Source organism: Ammospiza nelsoni, chromosome Z (genome assembly GCF_027579445.1).
Source record: "Ammospiza nelsoni isolate bAmmNel1 chromosome Z, bAmmNel1.pri, whole genome shotgun sequence".
NCBI lineage: Eukaryota > Metazoa > Chordata > Aves > Passeriformes > Passerellidae > Ammospiza > Ammospiza nelsoni.
The window spans coordinates 14,210,459-14,236,054 of record NC_080669.1 but is presented as its reverse complement, the minus strand read 5'-3'; the positions used below and the strand labels follow the sequence as shown (position 1 = coordinate 14,236,054).

At 40.7% G+C, this 25,596-nt stretch overlaps 1 protein-coding gene across 1 annotated transcript in view; it reads left to right on the top strand.

The window, feature by feature from the left end:
* CEP120 (centrosomal protein 120) overlaps window positions 1-3,153 on the top strand; it is a 37,804-nt gene extending 34,651 nt beyond the window's left edge. The window contains exons 20-21 of the mRNA XM_059492894.1: window positions 108-253; window positions 937-3,153. Coding sequence (XP_059348877.1) covers window positions 108-253; window positions 937-1,174 — 384 coding nt within the window. The 3' untranslated portion in view covers window positions 1,175-3,153. The remainder of the gene's footprint in view (window positions 1-107; window positions 254-936) is intronic.
* Window positions 3,154-25,596: the final 22,443 nt, after the last annotated feature.

Genomic DNA, 25,596 nt, shown 5'->3' with positions numbered 1-25,596 from the left:
TATTTGTCATGACTTCATTCCTAAAGTTCTGCTCTGTTGATATAATTAGCACTTCTACATGTAATCATGTAGTCAACTGAGTTATGTCTTCACCCTTTCCCATGCAGCGTGAACAAGAGAATGCAATGGCTCACCTTAAAAAGCAGCAACAAGAGCTTGAGCACATGAGGTTGCGCTATTTGGCAGCAGAAGAAAAAGAGCTGGGGAAAACAGACCGTCAAGAGCTGGAGGATATTAGAAATGAACTTAACAGGTATAAGAAGTATTTATAAGATTCCTCCCCCACTGTTGCCTTTGCTTCTATTCTCTTGCTGTGAGTCTCAAAACAGGAGAAGATTCAGTTAAATCAAGATTATAATTTGCTGTCAGTTCAGTGAAAGAACGCAGTTTAGTGCCCCTTAGGTAAAGATTGCATATTTGTAAAATGCAACATTACAGCAGTGTAGAAAAAATGCATGTTTAAACCATGTCGATTATTTTTTGTTAAGGTCACAGATGCACAGCACCAAGCTTTTTGTCTGTATTAAATCATAAGTTCTAAGCATAGCTGCTGTGTTAAGAAAAGAACAAATATTTAGAATAAAATGTGATTTTGAATACATAAAATTTTAAATTTATCTAATGTTGTCCTCCAAAAGCTGTCTGCACTAATTTTGTATGTTGAACCCTTTTAATTTGAGTACAGATTACATTACCAAGCAGAAACCTTGATAGCAAGTATAGTTACATATGCGCATACAGAAGGTTTTGTTAATTTTTAAGCATTACATTTCTTTTTAGTTGTAGTTATTTTTCCCAGAGACAGAATAATTTTTTTACCTTTCACAGATTTCTTTATTTTACTTTGCAGTTCAGTAGATAAACTAAAGACTAAATACAAAGATAATCAAAATGAGGATTAATATTCTCTAATTATTTCTATTCTATCTATATCAGGCTAAAACAACAAGAAGAGGAGAGAAAGAAATTGCAGGATGCTAGAGATAATTCTTCTGGTAGAGTGGATAGTCTTTGTAGAAAAATAAATGAGAATACAGATGATTACCTCTCTCGTCTGATAGAGGAGAGGGATACCCTACTGAGAACAGGAGTCTATAATCATGAAGACCATATTGTAAGTGAACTTGATCGTCAAATCAGAGAAGCTATTGCAAAAAGGAACATCACTATTTAAAGCATGCAAAAAGTTTTAGAAAGAGCCAAAATCTGAATAGAATGACTTTTATAAGCCTATAGTGCTTTGTGAAATATGTAACATCGTGCTTTGTTTTGCACATTATGGTCAGCTCTCTTTGAAGTCAATGTAAATACTTGCAATATGTCAAGTTAAGCACAGTTGTAAGTTTATGGGGGCAATGACTGTTTGTTAATGTTTTTATACTCATATGTATATATATAATGTGTGTGTGTAAATATATTTATCTTGTATACCCTCTTCTTAAATGTTTCCTACCTCTTTTTAGACCACCCTGACTAGGTTTATTTGTAATATTTTTAATACTAATTCTAAGAGGTTTTTAGTCCATGTTGTTATGATTTCATTCAATTTTTAAAAAAATCTCTTCAGCTATACTAGGGCAAAATGACATCAGCATTTTTCTGTGATGAAACTCTTGATTCTGAGCTGGACTGAAGCACTGACCCAGTGTTAGTTCTTTACCAAATGACAAATAATAAACTTTTGCCTCTCTGACTGCAGCTGACATAACTAAGTTATGTAATAAATAAGAGACAAGATTTTGAGTGTGAGGGGGAAAAAATCAAACCTTAAGAGACTGAAGCCGAATCAGTCATTAAGGAGCCTGATTGCCCAGGGTTGCCCTAGCAGTTTTGCACATGTCTGGTAATGCTACACCCAGGAGGGTGAAGAGCTTATTCAGAAGTATACATGCATTCTTATATCAATCCCTCATGAGGGAAGATACCTGAAGCCATAATTCTGACCACGAACATAAAACAAGATCTTCTCTAAGATGTTTTCTTTAATCAGGATGTAACCACTTTCAAGTTACTTAATATGTGTTTCAAAACATGTTAACTCATTACCACTTAAATTGTATGTGAAGTTTTTGTTGGATTGTGGAAGTACAAACAGCGTGCAAGGGAGAAATCCATAATTAATATTAGTTTGTCCGTAATCACAATTGAAAAACTTTTGGTTTCCAGTTTTCATTCCATTTCTGTTAGGTTTGTGTGGATCTACCTGGTAACAGTAACTTTCAACACTGTCCATTCAATAAGCATTCTTCTCTGTCCTGTAGTCACAACTGTTTCCATTTGAATGTCAAGTACAAAAATGATCTTAGGATTTATTACTTTTAGAATTAACAAAGATACCAATGGAAAAAATAGTGGTTTAGGTTTTTTTGCATAAAATCAGTGAGCTTTCATGGAGAGGCTTGTATACATGCGACCTTCCTGTTTTGTGTGGCATTAATTAAAAAGTGGGAGGAGGGGTATTTGTATCTGGGTTTAGCTCTCCATGCATTGTTTGTCCTCTTCCTTACTATGAGTGTAGGTCCTGCTAAATAAACTATTCATTTATATTCCTTAGAAAAGTTATAAACAAGCTGTATAAACATTGTGATCATATTCCCTGAGGAATACTTGAATACTTATCAATACCAGACTTCGTAAGAAATGCTGTTGTAAATGTATTTTTCTAAGTAGTGTGCTTGGAGATGCCTCTCCACTAGCAAAGAACATACCACCCTCTGAAGTCCCGTAGAAATCCATTCACAATACTTTTTACATTGTGCAGTGTGATATCACTGATGCAGGGTTATATGCAATTATTATAAATGATGCAGTTGGCTTCTATCTTGACAGGAAAACTTGTTCATGGCTTTTTTTCTTCAAATGCTTGCTCACTTGTGTAATTTCTTCTCTAGACACTGGAGGGTGCCTGAGACTTAAATATTGCAAAGACAGTGTTGACTAAATTTTCATTACTGTTTGCTTTTTGAAGTGGTGTTTTATGACTTTTCAGGTGTATTATTTTATGAAATAAAATGAAAATAAAATAAAATGAAAATATTAAGGACTTTGCATTGATCTTTTAACTATGAATTTGAGCAAATTTTGTTTACTATTTCCAGTCATATGACAGTCTTTAGTGCTTGAATCTATAAAATAATAAACTTGTTAATGAAAGTTAATTGTCACTTTTTGGTTTTTTTAATAATTAATTTTTAAATTGAATCTCTTCTGTGGCATGTAAAAAAATTACAATCATGTTGCTGTATGTTTTAAAAAGAAACCTGGGTTTTTGTTCTTGCAAATCAAAGTGCTGGGTAAAATGAAATATGGAATGCATGTTTTTAAAAACGTTTATAAGCTTCTTCATTTGAGCTATTTTCGGTCCATTTAACCACTTGAAAGATCACAGCTTACAAGGTGCAAAGCATAAATTTTGTGATAATTAAAACAACTTACATAGACTATATTTTGTTTTATAATAATTACTCATAGTGTTCATTGTATTAGAATGAGGAAATTATGGATAATCTAAGATGCATGTTTTAATTTCATTTTTTCCAGCATAATTTGTCTCTGCTTCAGCCTGAACTAGTCCAGAAGCCAAATTATATGTTTGTAGTAGATATGTATAGCAGACATAAGCTCAGTATTACTGTCTTTCAAAGAAAATTATGATGAGTTCCATTTGCCTTTTTGTTACATCAAAGCCATTTTAGAGCTTAGAGTTACTCAGTGGAAAGACCAAATACCACTTTTTTTAAATCAGAAATGTCTCAAAATTTGTATCTTAATCTCTCTTCATTGCATGAGATATGCCGTTTCAAACAGATGCATGCAATAAGAAGCCCATTTTAATTACCTGACAAATAAAGGCTGTTGGAAGTGAGACTTGTGTTTACAGGTTCAGTCTTGGTTCCATAGCCCCAAGAAAATGTGGGGGGAAGAGGAACAACTGCTAGACCCTCCTGGAATTCTGGCAAAGTGCTTTTGATTTTATCGCACCCAGGTTTCACTAGGGAAGCTGAAGGAATTATTTCAAACCATGAACCCTTGCTGATATGTTTTTGTGAACCCAGATGGCAGGGGTGTCAGTTCTGTGTCAGATCAGTTCCAGCTTCATCTGCCTTAGGATTTGGGCCCAGAACTTGCAGTTCACCTTGCATAAGGAAACTTTGATTATTGCCTGTACTTGTACAGTCTAGTCTAGCAAAAGCACTGGTACACTTTGAAATTAGGGCACTTAGAAGCACTGTTGTTTTTCCATTATGATCTTCAGGTAGATGATCCCTCCCTGTGTCTTTATATGGTAATTTTTCTTCCGGTGGTGAGGACTTGCTGTTGCCTCAAATTACTTACTACAGGTTTAAATGTAGGGCTGGAAACCTCGATCTAGTGTTTGATTGTTATGGAGCATTTGCTAAGTCCGGAAATCTTACAAACAAATAGATCTTTTTCCCCTGATAATTGTTAGATTGTTTCATAGAAAAATTGGATCTAAGTTCTTATTTGCATAATAAAGCAGTGGAATACTTATACATATATCTGTGAAAAAAATGTTCAATTATTTAGAAATTGTGCAGTTTTGCTTTGAGTCTGAATTATTTAAGTGTATAGTTACATTAATGATCTTTATAGTATTTTTTTATTTTGGAGTGAATATCTAAGTACTGTTTCTATAATATTTCAGCAATGATCCAACACTTCTAACACTAATACACTTTCTGAATTGCTGTTGTGGAAAAGAAGCGTTGTTATATCTGGCACTGAGCTTTCAAGTTTTCAATCTGCAGTTCTCCTTCACTGCATTTTAAATGGTTCTCCCTTCCATCCACTGAGATAAACCTTAATGCACAGCTAAAAACAGAAGGCCTTTATCATATCTTCTAAGTGCTACTGGAGTATTTATACCGGTTATTACATATTTACACAATTATTTATTTTGCTACTACTGTGCCTAAATGATCGTGACCTGTGTCAAGGCTTGGATGGGAAGCACTAGCCTCACTATTGTTAAAGACAGAGCTGTAGAAAGGCGGCTGCATGCTTAGATCTCATTTCATTTGTTTCTCCAGGGGGTTGTATTAGTAGTGTTTTCATTAGAAATGTTTTTACAGATGTCGGCTATCCAGATATGAAGTCCCTGTAGTGGAGAAGCAGTCAGGAGTTTGGCATTCAGAACAGAAAGGGAAAAAAAATCATCTTTGAGAGACTAATTTATAGAAAAATAATTTACTGACTTTCTGATATATAAATGTACAGTAACCCCATGGCAGCTTTAATATAGAGTAATTGAATTCTTGCAAGTATGGTTACTTTCTATTCTGAACTTGAAAAAATGCTACAGCCTGTCGTTCCCCATCACTGAAGACTAAAATAGTCCCCATTAATAATGCTGCTGGAAAAGTGATGTCCCTTGCTTTGTAGTCCAGTACTCTTTTTTCCGAGTATAAAACTTGTGGTAGTTTGACAACATTTTAAAAATTTATGTATTACTACAAAAAGTTTTGTTCTGGCAACACACATAGTAAGTAGATAGTTATAGAAGTGTAGTGTCACTGAGGGTTTGAGCAAAAGGTTTTAATGCAGTTACTGACACATAACTGCATTGACAAAATAATATGGCATCAAACATTAGAGTGGGTTTACTGGGGCAGATGGAGTCTAGGAGAACAGTACACAGCCTAATACTCTTTCAGCAGTTACTGTACATTGCTCATGGCTTTAAATGTACTGTGAAAAAAGCTGTTAAAATTTGAAATTTGTTATGTACTGTGAATATATATTTTGGTTTACAAAGGCAAATGTAAATAAAGCAGCAAAATTAAATCACCAGGGTTTGAGGAGCAGGCAGTCAAGCTAATACATTTTTTGGTAAAATTTAAGAGGTAATGGTAAATCTCCAACATTTGTGTATTCGCTTGATAGCATAAGTGAGGGTGTTTCTTTGGTTTGGTTTTCTGATCTGGAGGTAGAGAAAATAATTTTATTGATCTCATGTTAAGAGATGTTCATTGTACAGACACCAAACCATCAGTATGTTTGCCTGAAAAGACTATTTTTAACAACAAGATTAGTACTGTAATACAATAGCTCATCCAGATCAGGGGTGGAAAGCACCATGAGCTGCTATTTTTTTTATAATTAGGCGTGAGCACAGCCAAAGTTGTGTCTCATTCATGAGAGATATGAGGTGCACACCATGCTTCTTATCTGAACGAATAACACAGTTTAGTATTCTGTCAAGAGCCAGGACTGTGGGTATGGTGCCATGAATACCCACGTGTATTTGGGGCAAACCACAGAACCTGCCTGCTGCTCTAGGAGCCCTTCAGTCCAGGTATAGGGCATGCTCAGTCTAGATAACATTTTTGATGTTTCCATAGCAATAATGGTTTTTACTGCAGTTTTCCTGAATGTGGATGCAATGGTTTAAATACTCTTATTGGTTTGTCCTGACTCTCTGATAATAAAAAATTGGATGAATAGATGGGGCTAATAGCCCAAAGTAAAAGGAAGAAACAAACCTCCTAACATAGAATATCAGAAGCAAGAACACACCAGTACCCTAGGGAATTTGTAGCTACATCTCTATGAGAAGGCACTGCTATTTGTGGAAAAAGTTGCGCACCTCAGCAATATGATTTAGTGTCTCTTAAGTGAGTTTTACCTCCTGTCCCATACTAGCAGATCTTGCAGAACATGTGGCTTTTTTTTTTTTTTTGCTCACTGTCTAGTGTCTTGCTGCATGTATACGGTTAATCATCAAAATGGTCCTGAAGTTTTACGTGAGGATGCAGATTTTTATGCTACTGATCCCATTTAATTTATCTATATCATCATCAATGCAGTCAGCTTATAACGGCCTAATTAGAAATAGGTAGGCTTAGCAGGAGGGCATCTTAAAAGCCATTATCTCTCAAACACTGTGTAAGGGACTAGCAATGGCTTGCCATCCTGCCCAATAGCTTGTGTTGCACTACTTTGTGCAACATAACAAAATCTCTCCTGAGTTGCTCATGAAGGTGATCCCACTGGTCGGCTGAGGGGTAGGACGCCAAGTCTGTGGTTTCTCTGCCCGTCTTGGTTATAGGGGTGTTGAGTGATCTTAAACAGGGCTCCAGGCTTTCACTTCCTATCAGCAAAATGAGAATAATGTGGGAAAAGCTTTTCTGTGTAAGTGGTTCACAAACTGCTTTAAACTCCAGCTATTTGTGTTGTTGGCAGTTGTCTTAATGCCCTTAAAGGGATAGATACTGGCTTCTACTGAGATGCTTCTTCAGCGAATGAGTATGAGCTATTTACTTTGCTCTTTTATAGTAGATAAGTCAATACATTCTTCCATTCTTCTTGCTAATTACCAATTCACCTGAAACCTCTAGAAAAAAGCAAAAATTACTTCAATCCTTCTAGGGAAGTTAAGGGAGCCTAAGGCTGCAGCCTTCCATGAAAGCTTAGGGTAATCTTTTTGTTAAGAAATTAATTAAATAAAATTATTTTATGAGGGCAGGAGAAAGGACAAAATTTTTTTAAAGTTTTGGGTCTGCCCCAAGCAAGATTTTTTTCTTGCTATGGGGTAGTGCTACTTACTTTGTTTCCCTCTTGATAAGATGAAGGTGATTCCTCATTATACTGATACTTTGATGAATAGCTAGTTAATGCTTGGTTGTTACAGCTATTTGATAAAGAAAAGGTCAAGCATTTTTGCCATATCCCATCTATTGAGTAAATAAGTAATTGCAAGGATTTTAGTGAAAACTTTTATAGGAAAATCATTTAATGACTTATTAGTATTGAAATACTAATAAAAGCAAATCCCTATTATCCTAACAAACGTGACATATCCTTCTGGAAATTAATCTTGAAGGTGGGGGAGGCCAACTCCTCTCTAGGTAATTCTCAAATGCTGTGAAACCAGCAGCCCACTGCCCACACACCAGACATGACTGTGCCCATGAGATGGTCACAAACTCTCTATTCCGATCTGGAGCTCCATACAAAAAATTCAGGGGACAGAAGACAAAAACTGGGCCACAGATTGGGCCACAGTGGGAGGAGGAGGTGACTTTGCATCGCTGCATTTTCTATCACATGGAAAAGGTACCTTTACTGCAGCTCACAAAACCTTAGCCTTGCCCACTATGGCAAGAAATTCCCACTTCTTTGCCAGAGTGGACTTTTATGGACACACATTTTTTTCTCTCTCTCCTTTTCCTATTATCAAATGTAATCATGATGATAAGAATAGCAGATTTCACTAGCAAACAAGTTAATTGAAATGTTTCTTTATAGTGAATAATAGAAAAGTTTGATAAATTAACCTGCAGAGAAATTATGTGCTACTTTATTATTGTGTTTGATCAAGAAACCTTGCATAAAATATGCATAAAATAAGTTTGTTTGCTTTTTTAAGATAATTTTTATGCTTACTCAGGCAATCTTTCACAAAGATTGGAATGTTTTCATGAGTTTTATTTTTTCCTTCCTTCTTCTTTCCTTTTATGCTCACTGAGTAAGTCATTCACATCATCTGCACCATTATTCCTGGAAGTGCCTCACAACTCTAAAAGCAGAATATCTTAACTAAAATAAATGCTTGTAGAATAAAAAACAACAACAACGAAGAGAGAAAAGCCTGCCCATGTGTTTAATTTGATTTCTGCTTATTTTTCCACACAAGTTTCAGATAAAAAGGCTTTTCATGCTTTATGGAATGCAATTTTTTACAGAGCACGGACAGCAAACTAACTTGTGTACCACAAAATAACAAGCTTGTATGAGTACAGGCAGGACTGCTGTTTGCACTACAAGATTCAAACTTTGAGTTAGATAATTTTTTGGCAGTGAAAAATTTAGTCTGTTGCTTATACACAAGTTAATCCTGACTTAGAAAAACATGAAAGTCCATCTGGGGCTTTTAAAACCTTAGCTAACTTTTATACTGTGCTAAGAGATGATTTAGAGTATGTCACATTAAATACTATAATTCTTAAAATCTTCCCGCTGTTTTAGGCATTAGGTCTTTAAATGCTAACTCTTTTTTAATGCAAAAATGTAAGAATTAAAACTGTGACAAAATACAAGGCAACTTTTAGTGGGCTTAGTTAAAATTTTTTTCTATGCTCACAAGAGGAGAAAGCAGGCATTTAGTGTTGTCTGCTTTTTTAACAGAGGAACAAGGACTGTAATGAGGAATATCAGTATGAAGAAAATGGACTACCCTATGTGGTTTGAACGAAGGTCTATATATGTGTGTGTGTGTGTGTGTACATGTTCAAATATGTTGATAAAAGAAGTAACATTATAAAAAGAATCTACACAGGCTTATTGTGGTTTTTTTTACGGCAGAAATACTTGCTTTATCTCATGGTGCTTTCTTGATTTTTCTTCTGTAGCACAGAGCAGTACTTCAATGGCTCAGCAACCTGATTACATAAAGTCATTTTAATAAGAAAAAAAAATCTCTTTGGGGACACAAGAGGCAGCCTGGAATCTGGTTCACAATATCTTACATTTCTAATTCTCTTCTTATGAAAAAAACCCAACTAAACCAAATCCAACCATCATTTGGAGGTTTCCTTACAGGGATTTCTCAAATCTTGCATTTATTCCTGTAAGTCTTATCAATACATATTTTTAAAATATCACAACCTCGACTCCCTTTTCTAACTCCATTTTTATTATCACAGTATCTATTTTAATGGCTATTAAGCTACAATGTCCCTACCTTATCTTTGTCAGTTAATGTATCTAATTCCGCCATCCCAGAGGGAATAAACCTGAAGCTAAAGCCTGCAATATATTATAGAATCAAGAACGCTTATGCAGAACAAACAGAGGATTTAGCTTGGATAAACAGCAGAGAGCTCAGTGTCTTTTATGTCCAGAGCTCAGGACTGGATGAAGAAAATGACTATAAATCATTCCTGAGAAACAACATAACATAAATGTTGTATGTTTATTTAAAACTTTATACAATCATTTATCTGGGCTATAGCTCAGTTTCAAAAAGTGGTCTGCTGTAATGAGGTACTGAGACTAGCAGTGATCAAGAGTAAAATGATATATAGCCTTCAACCAGAATTTGCTTATGGGAAGAATGGAAAGCACTTAAGCAGACACCAAGTATCTATAGCTAGTAGATCAAGTGGGAGGATAATGCAATAATAACAAAAACTTTGATAAATTTTTTCCTGTTTCTCTTCAAAATATCACATTTCTTGTAATGTGACATTGTTTTGAGACCTAAGCAGCCAGCAATTTATGCCTAAATTTTCACATTTGAATAAAGACTGATTTGTTGTAAGTGTCTGAGGTTTGACATGATCTTTTACCAGACTTAAATTTTTAAAAAGGAGGCTAAATCTTTGTCTGGCCTTGCATTCCAGGGACAAGAGCTCTTTAAAATGGGTTGCTGTTTTGTTTGTTCTTTGGGGTTTTTTTTGACTCTCACAGGAGCAAGCACTTTTGTGATTTCATGGCTAGTAATTGCTAATTTTTTTTACTTCAGGAAATTTAAGAGCCACTGATGAAACATTTACTGCCTAAAGGAGACAGGCAAAAAATATAATGCAGCTTTTACTGCAGAAAGAGATTTTTCCCTCAAATTCTCTGCACCCTGGAGTGTTCCAGAAGATGCCAGTGCATGGCCCCAGGGGTGCCCAAGCAGCCACGAGGTTCCAGGACAGGGTTTGGCCATGCCACCCCGGCAGGATGCTGCGCCTCCCACGGCACACCGCAGTTCCCAACCGCAGTTCCCAACACAGCACCTTCTGCTCTGCATCTCAGTGTTGTGCCAGCAGATCTCCCTCAGCTGAGAAGATTCTGTGCTCTGTGGGACAGTGGGACCCACCCAAGCCTTGGCAAAGTGTCTTTGGCAGCGGCAGCTTCTGATGAGACTGCAGCCACTGCGCCTCTCTGCTGCTTGCAAAGGTTTTCAGCTCTGCCTGACACATCTCCCACCACTTTGACAGTGCATTTGGGCCTGAAACGTTATAATTTTTTAATTTCCTTCAGAAATGATCTGGTGGCAATTTAAAGCTTGCTCTCTGTTACTAAATTAATGTTAATTTAATCTCTCTCTGTTTACTAAATTAATGTTAACTAAGCTGCTCCTTGTTACTCTAGCAGTATTGGGGGACTGCAGGTCTATTTGTCAGACACTAAAGAATCATCCACCCCAAAAAAAACAAACAGGAAATCAAGTTACAACATTTTCACCTAGATATTTTTATTTATTTCCTGGTCCATGGAGACGACGGCCTGCAGAGATGGGGCTGACTGAAACACTGTATCTGCTGACAAGAACAGCAGAGGTGAAACCTTCCTCCTCCTGTTTCCCCTCCACAGTTGACAGTACCCTGTAAAACAGGCTCATAAATACTTCTATGCCTATGCAGCTCCGGATGTTTTCAAGCAAATATATTTATTATGTCAATAACTATAAAAAAAAAGATTACTTATTCAATAATTCATAATGGTTTCAGAGCTGCTGGAGGCTAATACGGCTCACTTTACTTTAGATAACTTATAAACGTAGATTATTTTCATGACAGACTGAAATTACTTTCTGGTGAATATTTACTTGAGCTTTAATTTTCCTATTAACCCAACATATACTAGAAAAGAGAATGTTGGTGCTTCTGTCCTTGTGCCGCTCTCCCAGTTGCAAGTAACAAAATCTCTGAGAAGTGTTTTGTGGAAGCAAGGTCTTAAAAATTCTCTATGTCATCAACAGCACAGCAAACTCTTGTAGGTTTTTTTGGTAGCTAAAACTGTTTTGTTTTTCCAGCATCTGATTAAAAGCAAACACCTCTACAAGGGATAGGGAGGGCTGGGACACTGCTCTTCCCATGAGAGCTGCTCCCAAAGCCAGCAGCAGCTCTTGCCCAGATGCCCAGGACAACTCTGGCAGAGCTGGAGCATGCTTTGTGGCAAAGGCACCTGAGGGAGGGATGGGACATCAAGGAGCAGTTTGGAGACAAGATAAAATGTGTTGGACACATCAGGCACTCCCATATCCTGAGGGATGCAGGACACTGTCACCATCAGACTCCTCCCAACTTCATCCCTGTGGGGTAATGGCCTGATTGTGGTATGCCCTTTTCTTGCACATGGCACATACTGAAACAGAAGAACCCTAAAAATAGTTTAAATCGCCGCTGGAGTTTTCCTCTTCAGAGTAAGTAGAAGCTGGAATATCTTCTAGGGAGGAGGAGCAGAGAATGGACAGGACGCAGCAGGAAGAGAAGAGATCCCCACACAGAAAAACTCAGCCCTTGTCCCTACAACAGGCTGGCTTTCTTCTCCTTCTCCCTAGTTCAAAAAGCAAATTAAAGATATTCTGTTAAGCATGTGTCTATATTCCAACAACCACAACATTTTAAGTGAGGGTTGCTGTGATGGTGCTTGAGACATCTGAAGAAAGCATTTATTGTACACATAGGAAAACATACTGGGAGCAAATTTAGGGTCGCTTTTCTAGCTTGTTGATTGAATTCAAATTGTACAAAGGAATAGGTTTTGAATTTACAAATGTCTTTTCCACAATGTCTTTATATCAAACAGGACACATCTATTCTATATTTCTTCAACATGAAATAGTTTTATTAATTTAATTTTGCACATGCAAGAAACATGCAAGCACAGGAATCCATAAATACAGGCACGTTAAAAATAAACCTTGCCCTAACACCAATAAAAGCTAGCAAGAAATATTTGAAAACTTGAACTCTGTACAAATATGCAAGAAATCAGCTTGGAGCCTGTTTAGAGCCAGTTCCTGACAAGAGAAAGGGTGACAGAAGAGCGTGTCCGAGGCCGTGCACCCCTGGCCGAGCCAGTGCTGTACCCACGTGGCGAACCTGCGGGGAGGGAGCGCGGGTGTGCCCGGGCAGCTTCCTTCCTTCCTTCCTTCCTTCCTTCCTTCCTTCCTTCCTTCCTTCCTTCCTTCCTTCCTTCCTTCCTTCCTTCCTTCCTTCCGACACTTCCTTCCGACACTTCCTTCCGACACTTCCTTCCGACACTTCCTTCCGACACTTCCTTCCGACACTTCCTTCCGACACTTCCTTCCGACACTTCCTTCCTTCCTTCCGACACTTCCTTCCTTCCTTCCTTCCTTCCTTCCTTCCTTCCTTCCTTCCTTCCTTCCTTCCTTCCTTCCGACACTTCCTTCCTTCCGACACTTCCTTCCTTCCTTCCTTCCTTCCTTCCTTCCTTCCTTCCTTCCTTCCTTCCTTCCTTCCTTCCTTCCTTCCTTCCTTCCTTCCTTCCTTCCGACACTTCCTTCCGACACTTCCTTCCTTCCTTCCTTCCTTCCGACACTTCCTTCCTTCCGACACTTCCTTCCTTCCGACACTTCCTTCCTTCCGACACTTCCTTCCTTCCGACACTTCCTTCCTTCCTTCCTTCCGACACTTCCTTCCTTCCGACACTTCCTTCCTTCCTTCCGACACTTCCTTCCGACACTTCCTTCCTTCCGACACTTCCTTCCGACACTTCCTTCCGACACTTCCTTCCGACACTTCCTTCCTTCCTTCCGACACTTCCTTACTTCCTTCCGACACTTCCTTCCGACACTTCCTTCCGACACTTCCTTCCTTCCGACACTTCCTTCCGACACTTCCTTCCGACACTTCCTTCCGACACTTCCTTCCTTCCTTCCGACACTTCCTTCCTTCCTTCCGACACTTCCTTCCTTCCGACACTTCCTTCCTTCCTTCTGACACTTCCTTCCTTCCGACACTTCCTTCCTTCCGACACTTCCTTCCTTCCTTCCTTCCTTCCTTCCTTCCTTCCTTCCTTCCTTCCTTCCTTCCTTCCTTCCTTCCTTCCTTCCTTCCTTCCTTCCGACACTTCCTTCCTTCCTTCCTTCCTTCCTTCCTTCCTTCCTTCCTTCCTTCCTTCCTTCCTTCCGACACTTCCTTCCGACACTTCCTTCCGACACTTCCTTCCGACACTTCCTTCCGACACTTCCTTCCGACACTTCCTTCCGACACTTCCTTCCGACACTTCCTTCCGACACTTCCTTCCTTCCGACACTTCCTTCCTTCCTTCCTTCCTTCCGACACTTCCTTCCGACACTTCCTTCCTTCCTTCCGACACTTCCTTCCTTCCAACACTTCCTTCCGACACTTCCTTCCTTCCTTCCGACACTTCCTTCCGACACTTCCTTCCTTCCTTCCGACACTTCCTTCCTTCCGACACTTCCTTCCTTCCTTCCTTCCTTCCTTCCTTCCTTCCTTCCTTCCTTCCGACACTTCCTTCCTTCCGACACTTCCTTCCTTCCTTCCGACACTTCCTTCTGACACTTCCTTCCTTCCGACACTTCCTTCCGACACTTCCTTCCGACACTTCCTTCCGACACTTCCTTCCTTCCTTCCGACACTTCCTTCCTTCCTTCCGACACTTCCTTCCTTCCTTCCGACACTTCCTTCCGACACTTCCTTCCGACACTTCCTTCCGACACTTCCTTCCTTCCTTCCGACACTTCCTTCCTTCCTTCCTTCCTTCCTTCCTTCCTTCCTTCCTTCCTTCCGACACTTCCTTCCTTCCGACACTTCCTTCCTTCCGACACTTCCTTCCGACACTTCCTTCCTTCCTTCCGACACTTCCTTCCTTCCGACACTTCCTTCCTTCCGACACTTCCTTCCGACACTTCCTTCCTTCCTTCCTTCCTTCCTTCCTTCCTTCCTTCCTTCCTTCCTTCCTTCCTTCCTTCCTTCCTTCCTTCCTTCCTTCCTTCCTTCCTTCCTTCCTTCCTTCCTTCCTTCCTTCCTTCCGACACTTCCTTCCTTCCTTCCTTCCTTCCTTCCTTCCTTCCTTCCTTCCTTCCTTCCTTCCTTCCTTCCTTCCTTCCTTCCTTCCTTCCGACACTTCCTTCCTTCCGACACTTCCTTCCTTCCTTCCTTCCGACACTTCCTTCCTTCCGACACTTCCTTCCTTCCTTCCGACACTTCCTTCCGACACTTCCTTCCTTCCGACACTTCCTTCCGACACTTCCTTCCGACACTTCCTTCCGACACTTCCTTCCTTCCTTCCGACACTTCCTTACTTCCTTCCGACACTTCCTTCCGACACTTCCTTCCGACACTTCCTTCCTTCCTTCCGACACTTCCTTCCGACACTTCCTTCCGACACTTCCTTCCTTCCGACACTTCCTTCCTTCCTTCCGACACTTCCTTCCTTCCGACACTTCCTTCCTTCCTTCTGACACTTCCTTCCTTCCGACACTTCCTTCCTTCCGACACTTCCTTCCTTCCTTCCTTCCTTCCTTCCTTCCTTCCTTCCTTCCTTCCTTCCTTCCTTCCTTCCTTCCTTCCTTCCGACACTTCCTTCCGACACTTCCTTCCGACACTTCCTTCCGACACTTCCTTCCGACACTTCCTTCCGACACTTCCTTCCTTCCAACACTTCCTTCCTTCCTTCCTTCCTTCCGACACTTCCTTCCGACACTTCCTTCCTTCCTTCCGACACTTCCTTCCTTCCGACACTTCCTTCCGACACTTCCTTCCTTCCTTCCGACACTTCCTTCCGACACTTCCTTCCTTCCTTCCGACACTTCCTTCCTTCCGACACTTCCTTCCTTCCTTCCTTCCTTCCTTCCTTCCTTCCTTCCTTCCGACACTTCCTTCCTTCCGACACTTCCTTCCTTCCTTCCGACACTTCCTTCTGACACTTCCTTCCTTCCGACACTTCCTTCCGACACTTCCTTCCTTCCTTCCTTCCGACACTTCCTTCCTTCCTTCCGACACTTCCTTCCGATACTTCCTTCCGACACTTCCTTCCGACACTTCCTTCCTTCTGACACTTCCTTCCGACACTTCCTTCCTTCCGACACTTCCTTCCTTCCGACACTTCCTTCCGACACTTCCTTCCGACACTTCCTTCCGACACTTCCTTCCTTCCGACACTTCCTTCCGACACTTCCTTCCGACACTTCCTTCCTTCCTTCCTTCCTTCCTTCCTTCCTTCCTTCCTTCCTTCCTTCCTTCCTTCCGACACTTCCTTCCGACACTTCCTTCCGACACTTCCTTCCGACACTTCCTTCCTTCCTTCCGACACTTCCTTCCTTCCGACACTTCCTTCCTTCCTTCCTTCCTTCCTTCCTTCCTTCCTTCCTTCCTTCCTTCCGACACTTCCTTCCGACACTTCCTTCCGACACTTCCTTCCGACACTTCCTTCCGACACTTCCTTCCTTCCTTCCGACACTTCCTTCCTTCCGACACTTCCTTCCGACACTTCGTTCCAACACTTCCTTCCTTCCAACACTTCCTTCCCTTCCCTTCCCTTCCCTTCCCTTCCCTTCCCTTCCCTTCCCTTCCCTTCCCTTCCCTTCCCTTCCCTTCCCTTCCCTTCCCTTCCCTTCCCTTCCCTTCCCTTCCCTTCCCTTCCCTTCCCTTCCCTTCCCTTCCCTTCCCTTCCCTTCCCTTCCCTTCCCTTCCCTTCCCTTCCCTTCCCTTCCCTTCCCTTCCCTTCCCTCCCCTCCCTCGCTGCCGGCTGCTCGCCTCACGCCAGCACAGACAGAGAGCACCCTCTCTCTTTAATCACTTAAGAAGTTACTTATGATATGCAACTAAATATTTAGTTGTGCAGAGGACAGCTTGTCACAGACAGCTTTGTTGCTAATGTATACAAATGCTGGTATGGCACTGGCTTCCTCCCTGCGCACACAGAGCTGCACACACACTGACCACAGCCTAAATAAGCTGATTTATTTGTTTCAGTTATTTGATAAGTGCATCTTTCCTCAAACCCTACGAAACCACTTTAAAAGGATTATAAGTTTTATGATGTGAAAAGATTACCCTGAGTGTGCCGGGCAAAGTTTATATTCAGAGACTGTGCAGGAGGTGAGGCATTCACAGAGGCTGGAGAAAGAGACTTGATAGATCAAAAAGGGATTTTCTTTGTTGCTGTACCACTTGCTGGATTTTTTTCTTTCTCTTTTCTTCCATTAAAAGAATGGCTCTGGCAAGCCCAGATTTCCTAACCTTGTGACACTCCTCTGCCTTACACTCAACAATGGGAATTTCAGGATCGACACTATTTTAAAAATAAGAAGCCATCATTTCACTGGCAGATGAAGACAGGGGAGAGTTGAGTATGGGAGTTACCTGCACAGTGTGTCTGTGAGGCTCATCCTGAAGTGGGAGTGTGAGGAGAGAGTGGCTCAGCCCAGTTTCCCTCAGAACGCAGTGAGTACATCGCTGCCAAGCACAGTGCCCCGGGAGGCTGGAGCAAACAGGGGATCTGTAGAGATGCTGGGTACTCACCCAGTCTTTGGGAGCGCTGTCTCATCACCCTTCCCCATGGTGGGAACCAGCATCCACCAACCCCGGTGCAGCTGAGAATCCAGAGCGGTCAGCAGGTGAGGAGAGAGGTGACAATAAGTCTTGGCTTTTGCCTTGAATGACAAAGTTGTGCTCATGTCACGTGGCTTTGTTGGGCTTGACACTTGTGTCATGGCAGAGAGAGGAAAATAATTTGGCCTTTTATACCCTTATTGTTTAATATTTGACAGATGCTCAGGGAGTAATTGTAAATAGGAGGAGGAACAAAACCGCTCATTTTTGTTTCCACCCTTTTTAAAGGAACGGTCTTGCACAGCAAATGTTTAATACCGTGCTCTAATGATGTTATTTTATTAATAGAGCAATGTGGATAGAAAGGGCAACACAAGAAAGAAAACAGGAACACAAGAGGAGGTAGTGCACACAACACCATCGAGGTCTGCTCTCCTCAGAGGCTTTGCTCAGGTGCTGGGGCAGCACTCAGGGAGGGTGCCTGGGGGTTTTGCTTTTGCACAAAGCTCTCTGGGTTCTGCCTGACCTCATCTCCTCTGTCCTGGCTGCATCAGAGTGGGGTCTCTATTACCCTCACCCCTGCCTCCCCCCATCTTGTGATTGGGCAGTGCTGCCACATAGAGCTCTATTGAAAAACGTGCTCGTATCCAGCATTGCACAGCCCACAGTACTCTGCTGTTACTAGAAAAGCATTTATATTATATTCTGTCTCCTGTGTCTTTCACAAGGGAGTTTTTATGTGTCACCAGAAAATACTGGGTAACACACTTTATTAGCCTCATGATACTGTGGGCCATCAATACTTGTCGAGGGCTGATGAGATCATGCTACAATTGTTAATCAGAGCAAAGGAAGGAGGTGGAGTAGTGGGAAATACCTTTAGGAAAGAATCAATTAGAGAGAACAGAACTGCAGGTAAGCATGGAATGTGTTTTCTAGTGTAAAACAGCAGTAGCTGCTCAGCTAGCCCATTGCTGAACTTTAAACATAACTTTCACTTAATAACAAGAATTCCTTTACTCAAGGAGAGAATAAATGCTGCGTTATAAATGCTTGTGATCAGTGTGTGGCTCTTTCAACCATTATCAGTCTCCTTAAGATCCATTATTTAGGAGAGTACTTAGGTGCACAGCTGGCTTTAAACAGATGGAGTGTTGTTGGGACAGTCTCATTTACTCTTTGTTAGACTAAAAGGTTTCAGCTTAAGAGATTGCCCAGCACAGCTCAGCATTGATTACTCACTTTCAAGAGTGCTCTTGACTTGGGATTTTCTCTTCAGTGAGGACTGGTTTCCTGGAGAAGGAGGCTGAGCCTGCTACCGAAGTGATCTGAGTGTCACACAGGTGAGGTGAAGGATGTGGTGAGACCGGTGCCACCATGCAGTGATTGCCAGAATGTATTTCAGCTTTGTGGCTCCAGGTGATGTTTGGCTTTTGAAGCCTGCTACTGTTGCTTGTGCACAATTCCTCTCTGATGTATTTCTCATCCTGTCAGAGGAGGGTGAAGTTTTTGTGACTTTTAGTGAGATTTAATAGTCATATGACTTTTCTTGTATTGCAGCAGAAGCCTGCAGCTCTGGTGCTAGCTCACCTCTCATCCCTCCAAACTCTCACTTGAGTTTCTAGGAGGACACTTTAGATTGTGGTCAGTGTGAAAGGCCCAAGATACTTTGATGACACCTTGGGTGAAAACCAAAGAGTTCACAAACCCTGTTTTGCACACCTGGCTAAGAATGAAACAAGATGTTCAGTAGTTTCCACCCCACAAAGTAATGCAGACCAGGCTGATGACAGATGCCAGGCTGATTGTTCAGTGCTACCAGCCTAGATAGCACTTTGTCTGGCTTAAGAAATACAAATATCTGTAACTTAGACACTCCTTGCTCATTTGGTGCCAAGTGGAGAATTTCACGAATAAATGAGGAAGGAATCAGATCAGACTGGTAATTCACACTGGCAGAGTGCTGGAAACACATCTCCCTATACTTTTCCAAGATACAAGTAAGAATGAATTTTGCATGTCTGGGACCAGTCATGCTTTAACTGGAGAAACAGAAAACCTATTGCATTATTGCTATTAGAGTAGGACAGCAATGTCCTACTCTATTAATTTGGATCTTAGGGAATTTATGTTGAGAAACAAATGGGTGCTTAACAGTCCTAGCAGAACAAATACAGAGAAATAAGCAGTAAACAATAACACCTCCTCAATCAGCTGAATATTTCAGAGAATCCCCAGAGTTATTTTTAAAAATTCTCATAGAGAACCCTTGATCTGAGCTGTGTCAGCACTTGTGAGAGATTCCCTAAGGACTCTTGGCAGAAGTTACCTCATCCATGGTTAATGTCTCTATCTCCACAGCACAGTGAATGGGCTCTTATGAATGTTAGACACAGCACCAAACTTGGGGCTTTCATTAGAGGGCAGGAGCAGGTTGGGTTTTTAGTGTATTTCTCCAAGTTTAAATTAAATACATGAGCTCAGTAAGTATAAAGAGAGCGAAAAATCTCAAAAACAAAATTCCAGGTGAAAAACCCCCACACTACTGAAACAACAGAACAACCACAAAACAGAACAAAAAAACTCATTAGAAACCAGAGGGAAGCAATCATGAATCTGTAGATGCTTTTACAAGCCAAACATATTTAATTTTACTAAAAGGCACCTTCCTGAGCTATTGACCAAAGGAATAGAAATCAGTGCATCTCAGTGAGATGAAAATATGTTTCACTGTGACCCCTAAGAGCTGCTTATCTTGCTGTGTATCTGTATTCTCATCTGCCCTAAAAAGAGCTGGGGCTCTGCATTTAACAATAGCAACCTCATTCCATGGCTTCTCTAGAGCAGAGGTACTGCCAAATGCATTTCGGTGCAAGTTCTGATGTATGGGATGACTGCACTGGGTACAAAGCTTTTTAAAGGTAGAAATTTACTGTCCATTGATTAGCACAATTCCTGCAGGCCCCATGATTTCTTTTTTTTAATGGATATCAGGTACAAAAACAAAGTTGTGAAATCAAATACAAATCTTTTTTGCTCAGGGCAAAATTCTGTGTTCATAGTTTATTCCTATGCCTTGTAGAACTATTCCAATTAACAATGCATCTGATAAATGGGAAAAAAAGCCCTAAATACTCCAGTCTTGGTGGAATACTTCAGTTCAGAAGGGACCATTAGATCATGCAACCTCATTTTTGTTTATCAGGGGGCTTTCTATATAGTCTAGCTGTACTTGGATAGGGCCCAGTGGTCCTTTGGCTGGAGAATACTTGCATTGACTTAACCATATCTAACATTCTCTAGCTTAATCTGAGGACATTGGGTTTAGGCACTAAGCATCCTGCCTGCCCACATGTAAATCCTATGTATCCCTGCCAGGCTGATGGGAAGAGAATTCTTCAGTAAGCCTGAGAGGGTCAGATCCTGAAACAGCCAGCAGGAGGGAGAAATTTTTTCTAAACCCATTTGCAAACAATTTTCACTAAACACTTCCGTAAACCTTCTGGGCTCTGTAATTCAACACTGGCTTTGAGCTCCAGCCTTTTATTGGCAGTGTATCTTGGCTTGATCTCATGCCTCCAATGTTAAAAGCCAAGTTTTGAAAATTAAACTGTTGGGTTGACTATGGTTTAGATATACCCTGGATCCAAGTACAGCAGTTTTTGAATCTGTTTGTACTGGTTTACAATTAAATCAGTCTTTCAATCTTTTTTTTTTTTTTTTTTCAGTTTTTCCTCTTTTTCTATAAGAATAAATAATAAAATCTGTTCATTTTAACTGCTTTGCTTTCTATTGAATTCTGGAGTCCTTATGGACATGTGTGGCTCTGGCTCTTGTAAGAATGGTGTTTCAGGTAATTCCCCTTTCCCAGTCCCTCTCATGGCAAACAAGTATTTGATGTGAATAGAGCAAAAGGTGATGGAAACAAATGAGATTGTGCAATGGAGACATACTTTAGGAATCAGATAAAGATGGGAAGAGTAAAGAGTAAAGATATCATCTATATTCCTCCTGATCAGCAGTGAGAAGGCATGACAGTTTTTTATTTAGATCTTGCAGTTTACTTGTCATGGGCAAGAGAACCTGGTGAGATTAGCTAACTTAGTTTTGGATTTACCACAAAGAAATCTTCACACAATTTTGTTTTATCATCTGTGGGCCTCATGTGATACCTCACTCTTGTGTCTCCGTGTGTTCTGCTCTTGCCATACAGTGACATTCACTTCTCATTTGGCCCTTCTCACGGACAAAAGGTGGACTCTTTTTTCCCAGCTTTCAAGGCTACTGGGTGTACTGGCAGTACACTGGACTTTCTGTGTCCTCAAAATAAAATGCCGACAGGAGGCAAACAATGAATGATTTGCCACCTGTGTCATGTGGTAAGATATATGTATGTATGAAATATGTATATGCATGTCTGGATTTTTTTTTTTTTTTTTACTGGCGTGTGTTACTCCCTTCATTTTTGCCTGACTAATAATACAATACCATGTTAGTTTAAAGCTAACTTAGGAAACTATGTAGCATAAGGGACTCATAACTTTGTATTCTTCTGGGAACTTGCCTAGACACTCAAAGTGTTCCCACAATAAGGTGGACTAAGTGTTTGCTGGTGAGACATCATAGGGCAGCTTTGAGATGTCTATCACTCGTCGTACCAGTGTTCTAATTTTTTTCTTACAATTCACTGTATCTCTTGGGAAAGTTTACCTTAGAACACTATTGTGGGAGTAGAATGAAATGTTTTGGTCTGGTAAATGGAAATGTGAAGTTTTGATCACTTTCCTCACTCTAAATACCACAGAAGCTCAACACAGCTCTCCTGTCAACCATCCTCATCAAACAGACAGGTGCTGCTCTACTTTTGTACTCATTTAATCCAGGACGCATCTGCATTTCTCATTAATTTGCCACCTTCCATTTGAGAAGCATTCTTTCACAAATATTTGCAGAGGCTGTGCCTAATAGGATAATTCAGGCAGCTGCTGACCATAGTGTCACAGGGACAGGAATACATCCTTGGAAGAAAACTCATGCACGTTTGTCTGTGCACAAACTTATGCGCTCTTCCTCACACACCCCTTTTTCCCTCTGCTCCTCGGAAACCCTGCCCCTACAGGGGCACACATGGACTCAGGGCATGTGCAGTGCCAGAATGTCACTGAAGCTAAACTTTAACTTCCTCATATGAATAAAACTAATGGTGCTATTTAAATACAATAAAAACATGCAGAGCTTCACTGCCAAGTTGTGCAAGGTCACATTGCAATGTGTTGGCTGTAAAGATTTCTAAGGAGCCTGTTTTCTTGAGTAATAGCATTTGGAGAAATGCACTTATCTGAAGAATGAGACTGTTATAGGTTTCTGTAAATCAAACCTAGCCAAAGAGCAGTTCCTTAATATCCATTTTCCACTTCAACACTTTGGCTGTGGCACACATACTGGGCTAAATCCTGCCCAGCTCACAGACAGCCCCCGAATCCATGCTGGCATGACCAGCCCTGTGCAAAGGCAGAAGATAGCTCGAGAGACTCCTTACAAGCAGGAACAGAAGGGTTTGCTGCTCTCTGCACATGAACATTGGAAGTGGTACCAGTCCTAGATTTGTCTTCTAGATGGGCTCAAGCCATACAGGGTTCCAGATAAACCAATCTCATGGGAAGCAATGTAAATCTGATGGACTGAAGTACAAAAAAAGCAGTGGATCCACAGCTGCCAACCTTTGGGTTTCCATCATCCCTCCTGCACTCCCAGGCAAGGCACATCTTTAGTGGCTGTCCCTGGGGTTCACAATGGGCGATCACTGAAAGCTCTTCAAGGTGCCTGTAAGTACTTTTCCCTTTAAATTTCTCCTTGTGGTTGTCAGTATCAGGGAAACGAGGCTCCCACCCAGCACAGCTTCTTGCCACAGAAACAGAAGGTGTGCATGAGACCGGCTCAGCTTCCTCATGTTTGGGGAACATTTGGGCAGGACAAAGAGAGCTGCCTTGGGGATGCCCTCTTGTGCAGATCTACCCCAGCAGAAGGTGCCAGCCAAGGGGAGGGAGGTGGTGTGGCAGGGCCCAGCGTGGCCCCACAGCAGTGGGAGCAGGCTGGTGGCACCACGCTGCTCCCCAGCCATGCCACAGCGTGCGGGGCTGCCTCCTGCGACCGCCCCGCCAGCCAGGAACATGGGCATCTGTAAGGGGCTCTTTACTGATTCTATTAAACTCTGTTATTCACAGGAAGCCTTAGAAAAATCTAACACTACATTCACTTCTGAGGTATAATAGATGTGAAGTCTTTTTTTTAAATCATTTTAATGCGATCATTTGTTGGGCCTTAGGGTAAAATTACATTTCACAGCTCCCTTGTTCCCATGCTATGTTAAAAAAGAGATTGATGTCTGAAATTTCAACTGTATTTGTCTTACGAATTTGTCCGACTCCCTGGAGAATAATTGTCTCATATCATTTGAAGGCTGGTAATTCCTTTGGAATGACCTCTGTGTTATAATTACAGCAAGAGTACTAGCATGTAGCTAGGCAAAGTGAAAGTTAATGTTCTTGGTTTCTAGCTTTGTTATTTTTATTAAACTGTTCCCCTTTAAAAGAAATACCTGGAGATATGGACTCTTACTCAAAAGGGCTTTTTGCAGATAACACAAAATGTCGTTTTTCCTGCAAAACACTTACATGCATTAACAATTATCTGAAGGTTGCAATGTATTCTTAAAGTCATGTGCATTTCTGGAATATATTAGAAGAATTGGAGACTTCAAGATATCATTTGCCTCAGGATTATTTATTTTATCCCACTTCAAATGTTTTGAAATTTTTTGAATATATATGCTGCCATGGCTCATGTCATTTTTCTATCATGATACGGGATTGAACTGAGAATAACCTAAATATACCTTCTCCTTAGGAAAGAAAATCCTGCAGAGCTGAGAAGAAATCTGGAGAAAACTGGTGAGCAGATCAAAAGGCATAGAGAATTAGAGATGCACTTGTAGGAGTAATGAGAAAGAGGATGCAATCCAGTGTGCAGCTTTGTCCTGTTTGTGCTGGTCTCCCTGGACCACCAGCCCTAAGTCTGAGCCGTGCTGGGGCAGCGTGAGGGGGAGCAGAGGGAAAACCCCCCTGCAGCCCCGGGGGCACTCTCACTGATGTGCAGGCACTGGGATGTAGAATTACTGTGACCATTACAACGATTTACATGCTTGATTCCTGTCTGCCTCAGCAAGGTGATAAATACCTCAAAATATTATACATTATAGGGCCTATTCTATTCTTGATTTACAAGGTCAATTGCCTATACTAACCTCTGCTAATGTTGGTGGGAATTTATTTTATAAATTTTCAGCACACCCAGAAAGGACATGGGAGTTAATCTGTCGTGATTCTTCTCTCTAGGGGCAAGAACAGCATCTTACTTCCCCAGCCATAGTTCTTACACACATTTTTGGGTGATACTTGAAGGTAAAAATGTGGTTTGGTAAGTGGGATGGGGCTGCATGCTTCATTTAAAAAGAAAACACAGACACTGCTTAATACATTTACTGCATTTTATTTCTAAAATGGGAACATTTATCATTTGTTATACTAATAGCTGAGATATTATTAGTATTTTTTTTAGCCTCTGCCCACTGTGAAACTATGATATCTTATAGTGGATTTCTATTATTTATAGGTTTTCATACAGGTTATGGCCTTAGGCCAGCCCAGTTACAACTCTGAAACATTAGAGTAGCCCATCTTCATTATTAAGAGGTACATATCTATAACTGTTTAATAATGACTAAAAAAAGAGTAACACTCCATCTCTTGTATTCTCATGAACAATGTCCTTGCTCAACGTCTTCTTTTGTCCAGTGAGCACAAAACCAAAACTAAGGTTTCTGAAGCCAGCTGATGAATCTTTAGGGGTAGTCCTTGCCATTGCAGGCAACAAGAAAGTTTTGATCCATGTTTCAGCAGCTGAGTTAATCTTTATTTTTTCTTCATATTTTCTGATAATTCTGGAGGGGTATGCCTAGTTTCCAAGCTAGTAACAACAATATACAGTTTCACTGTTTTGGCTGATTTAAAACATATATGCCTTTTTTTAAAGCTTAGAACAGGAGAGGCTCAAATTTGTGTCATAAATGGTCTAGAACACTCACAAATATATGGGCTTTATTTTCAGTGACTTATATAAAGTCACTGAAAAAGCTTTCATAAGTTCTTTTAGTTAAATGACTGCATATATTTGTAAAGCAGTCTTGCATGGAGGCAGTATGGTGACACAATTAAAGGAAAATGAGAAACTTTGTTGAAGCTTAATGAGAATTAATGTT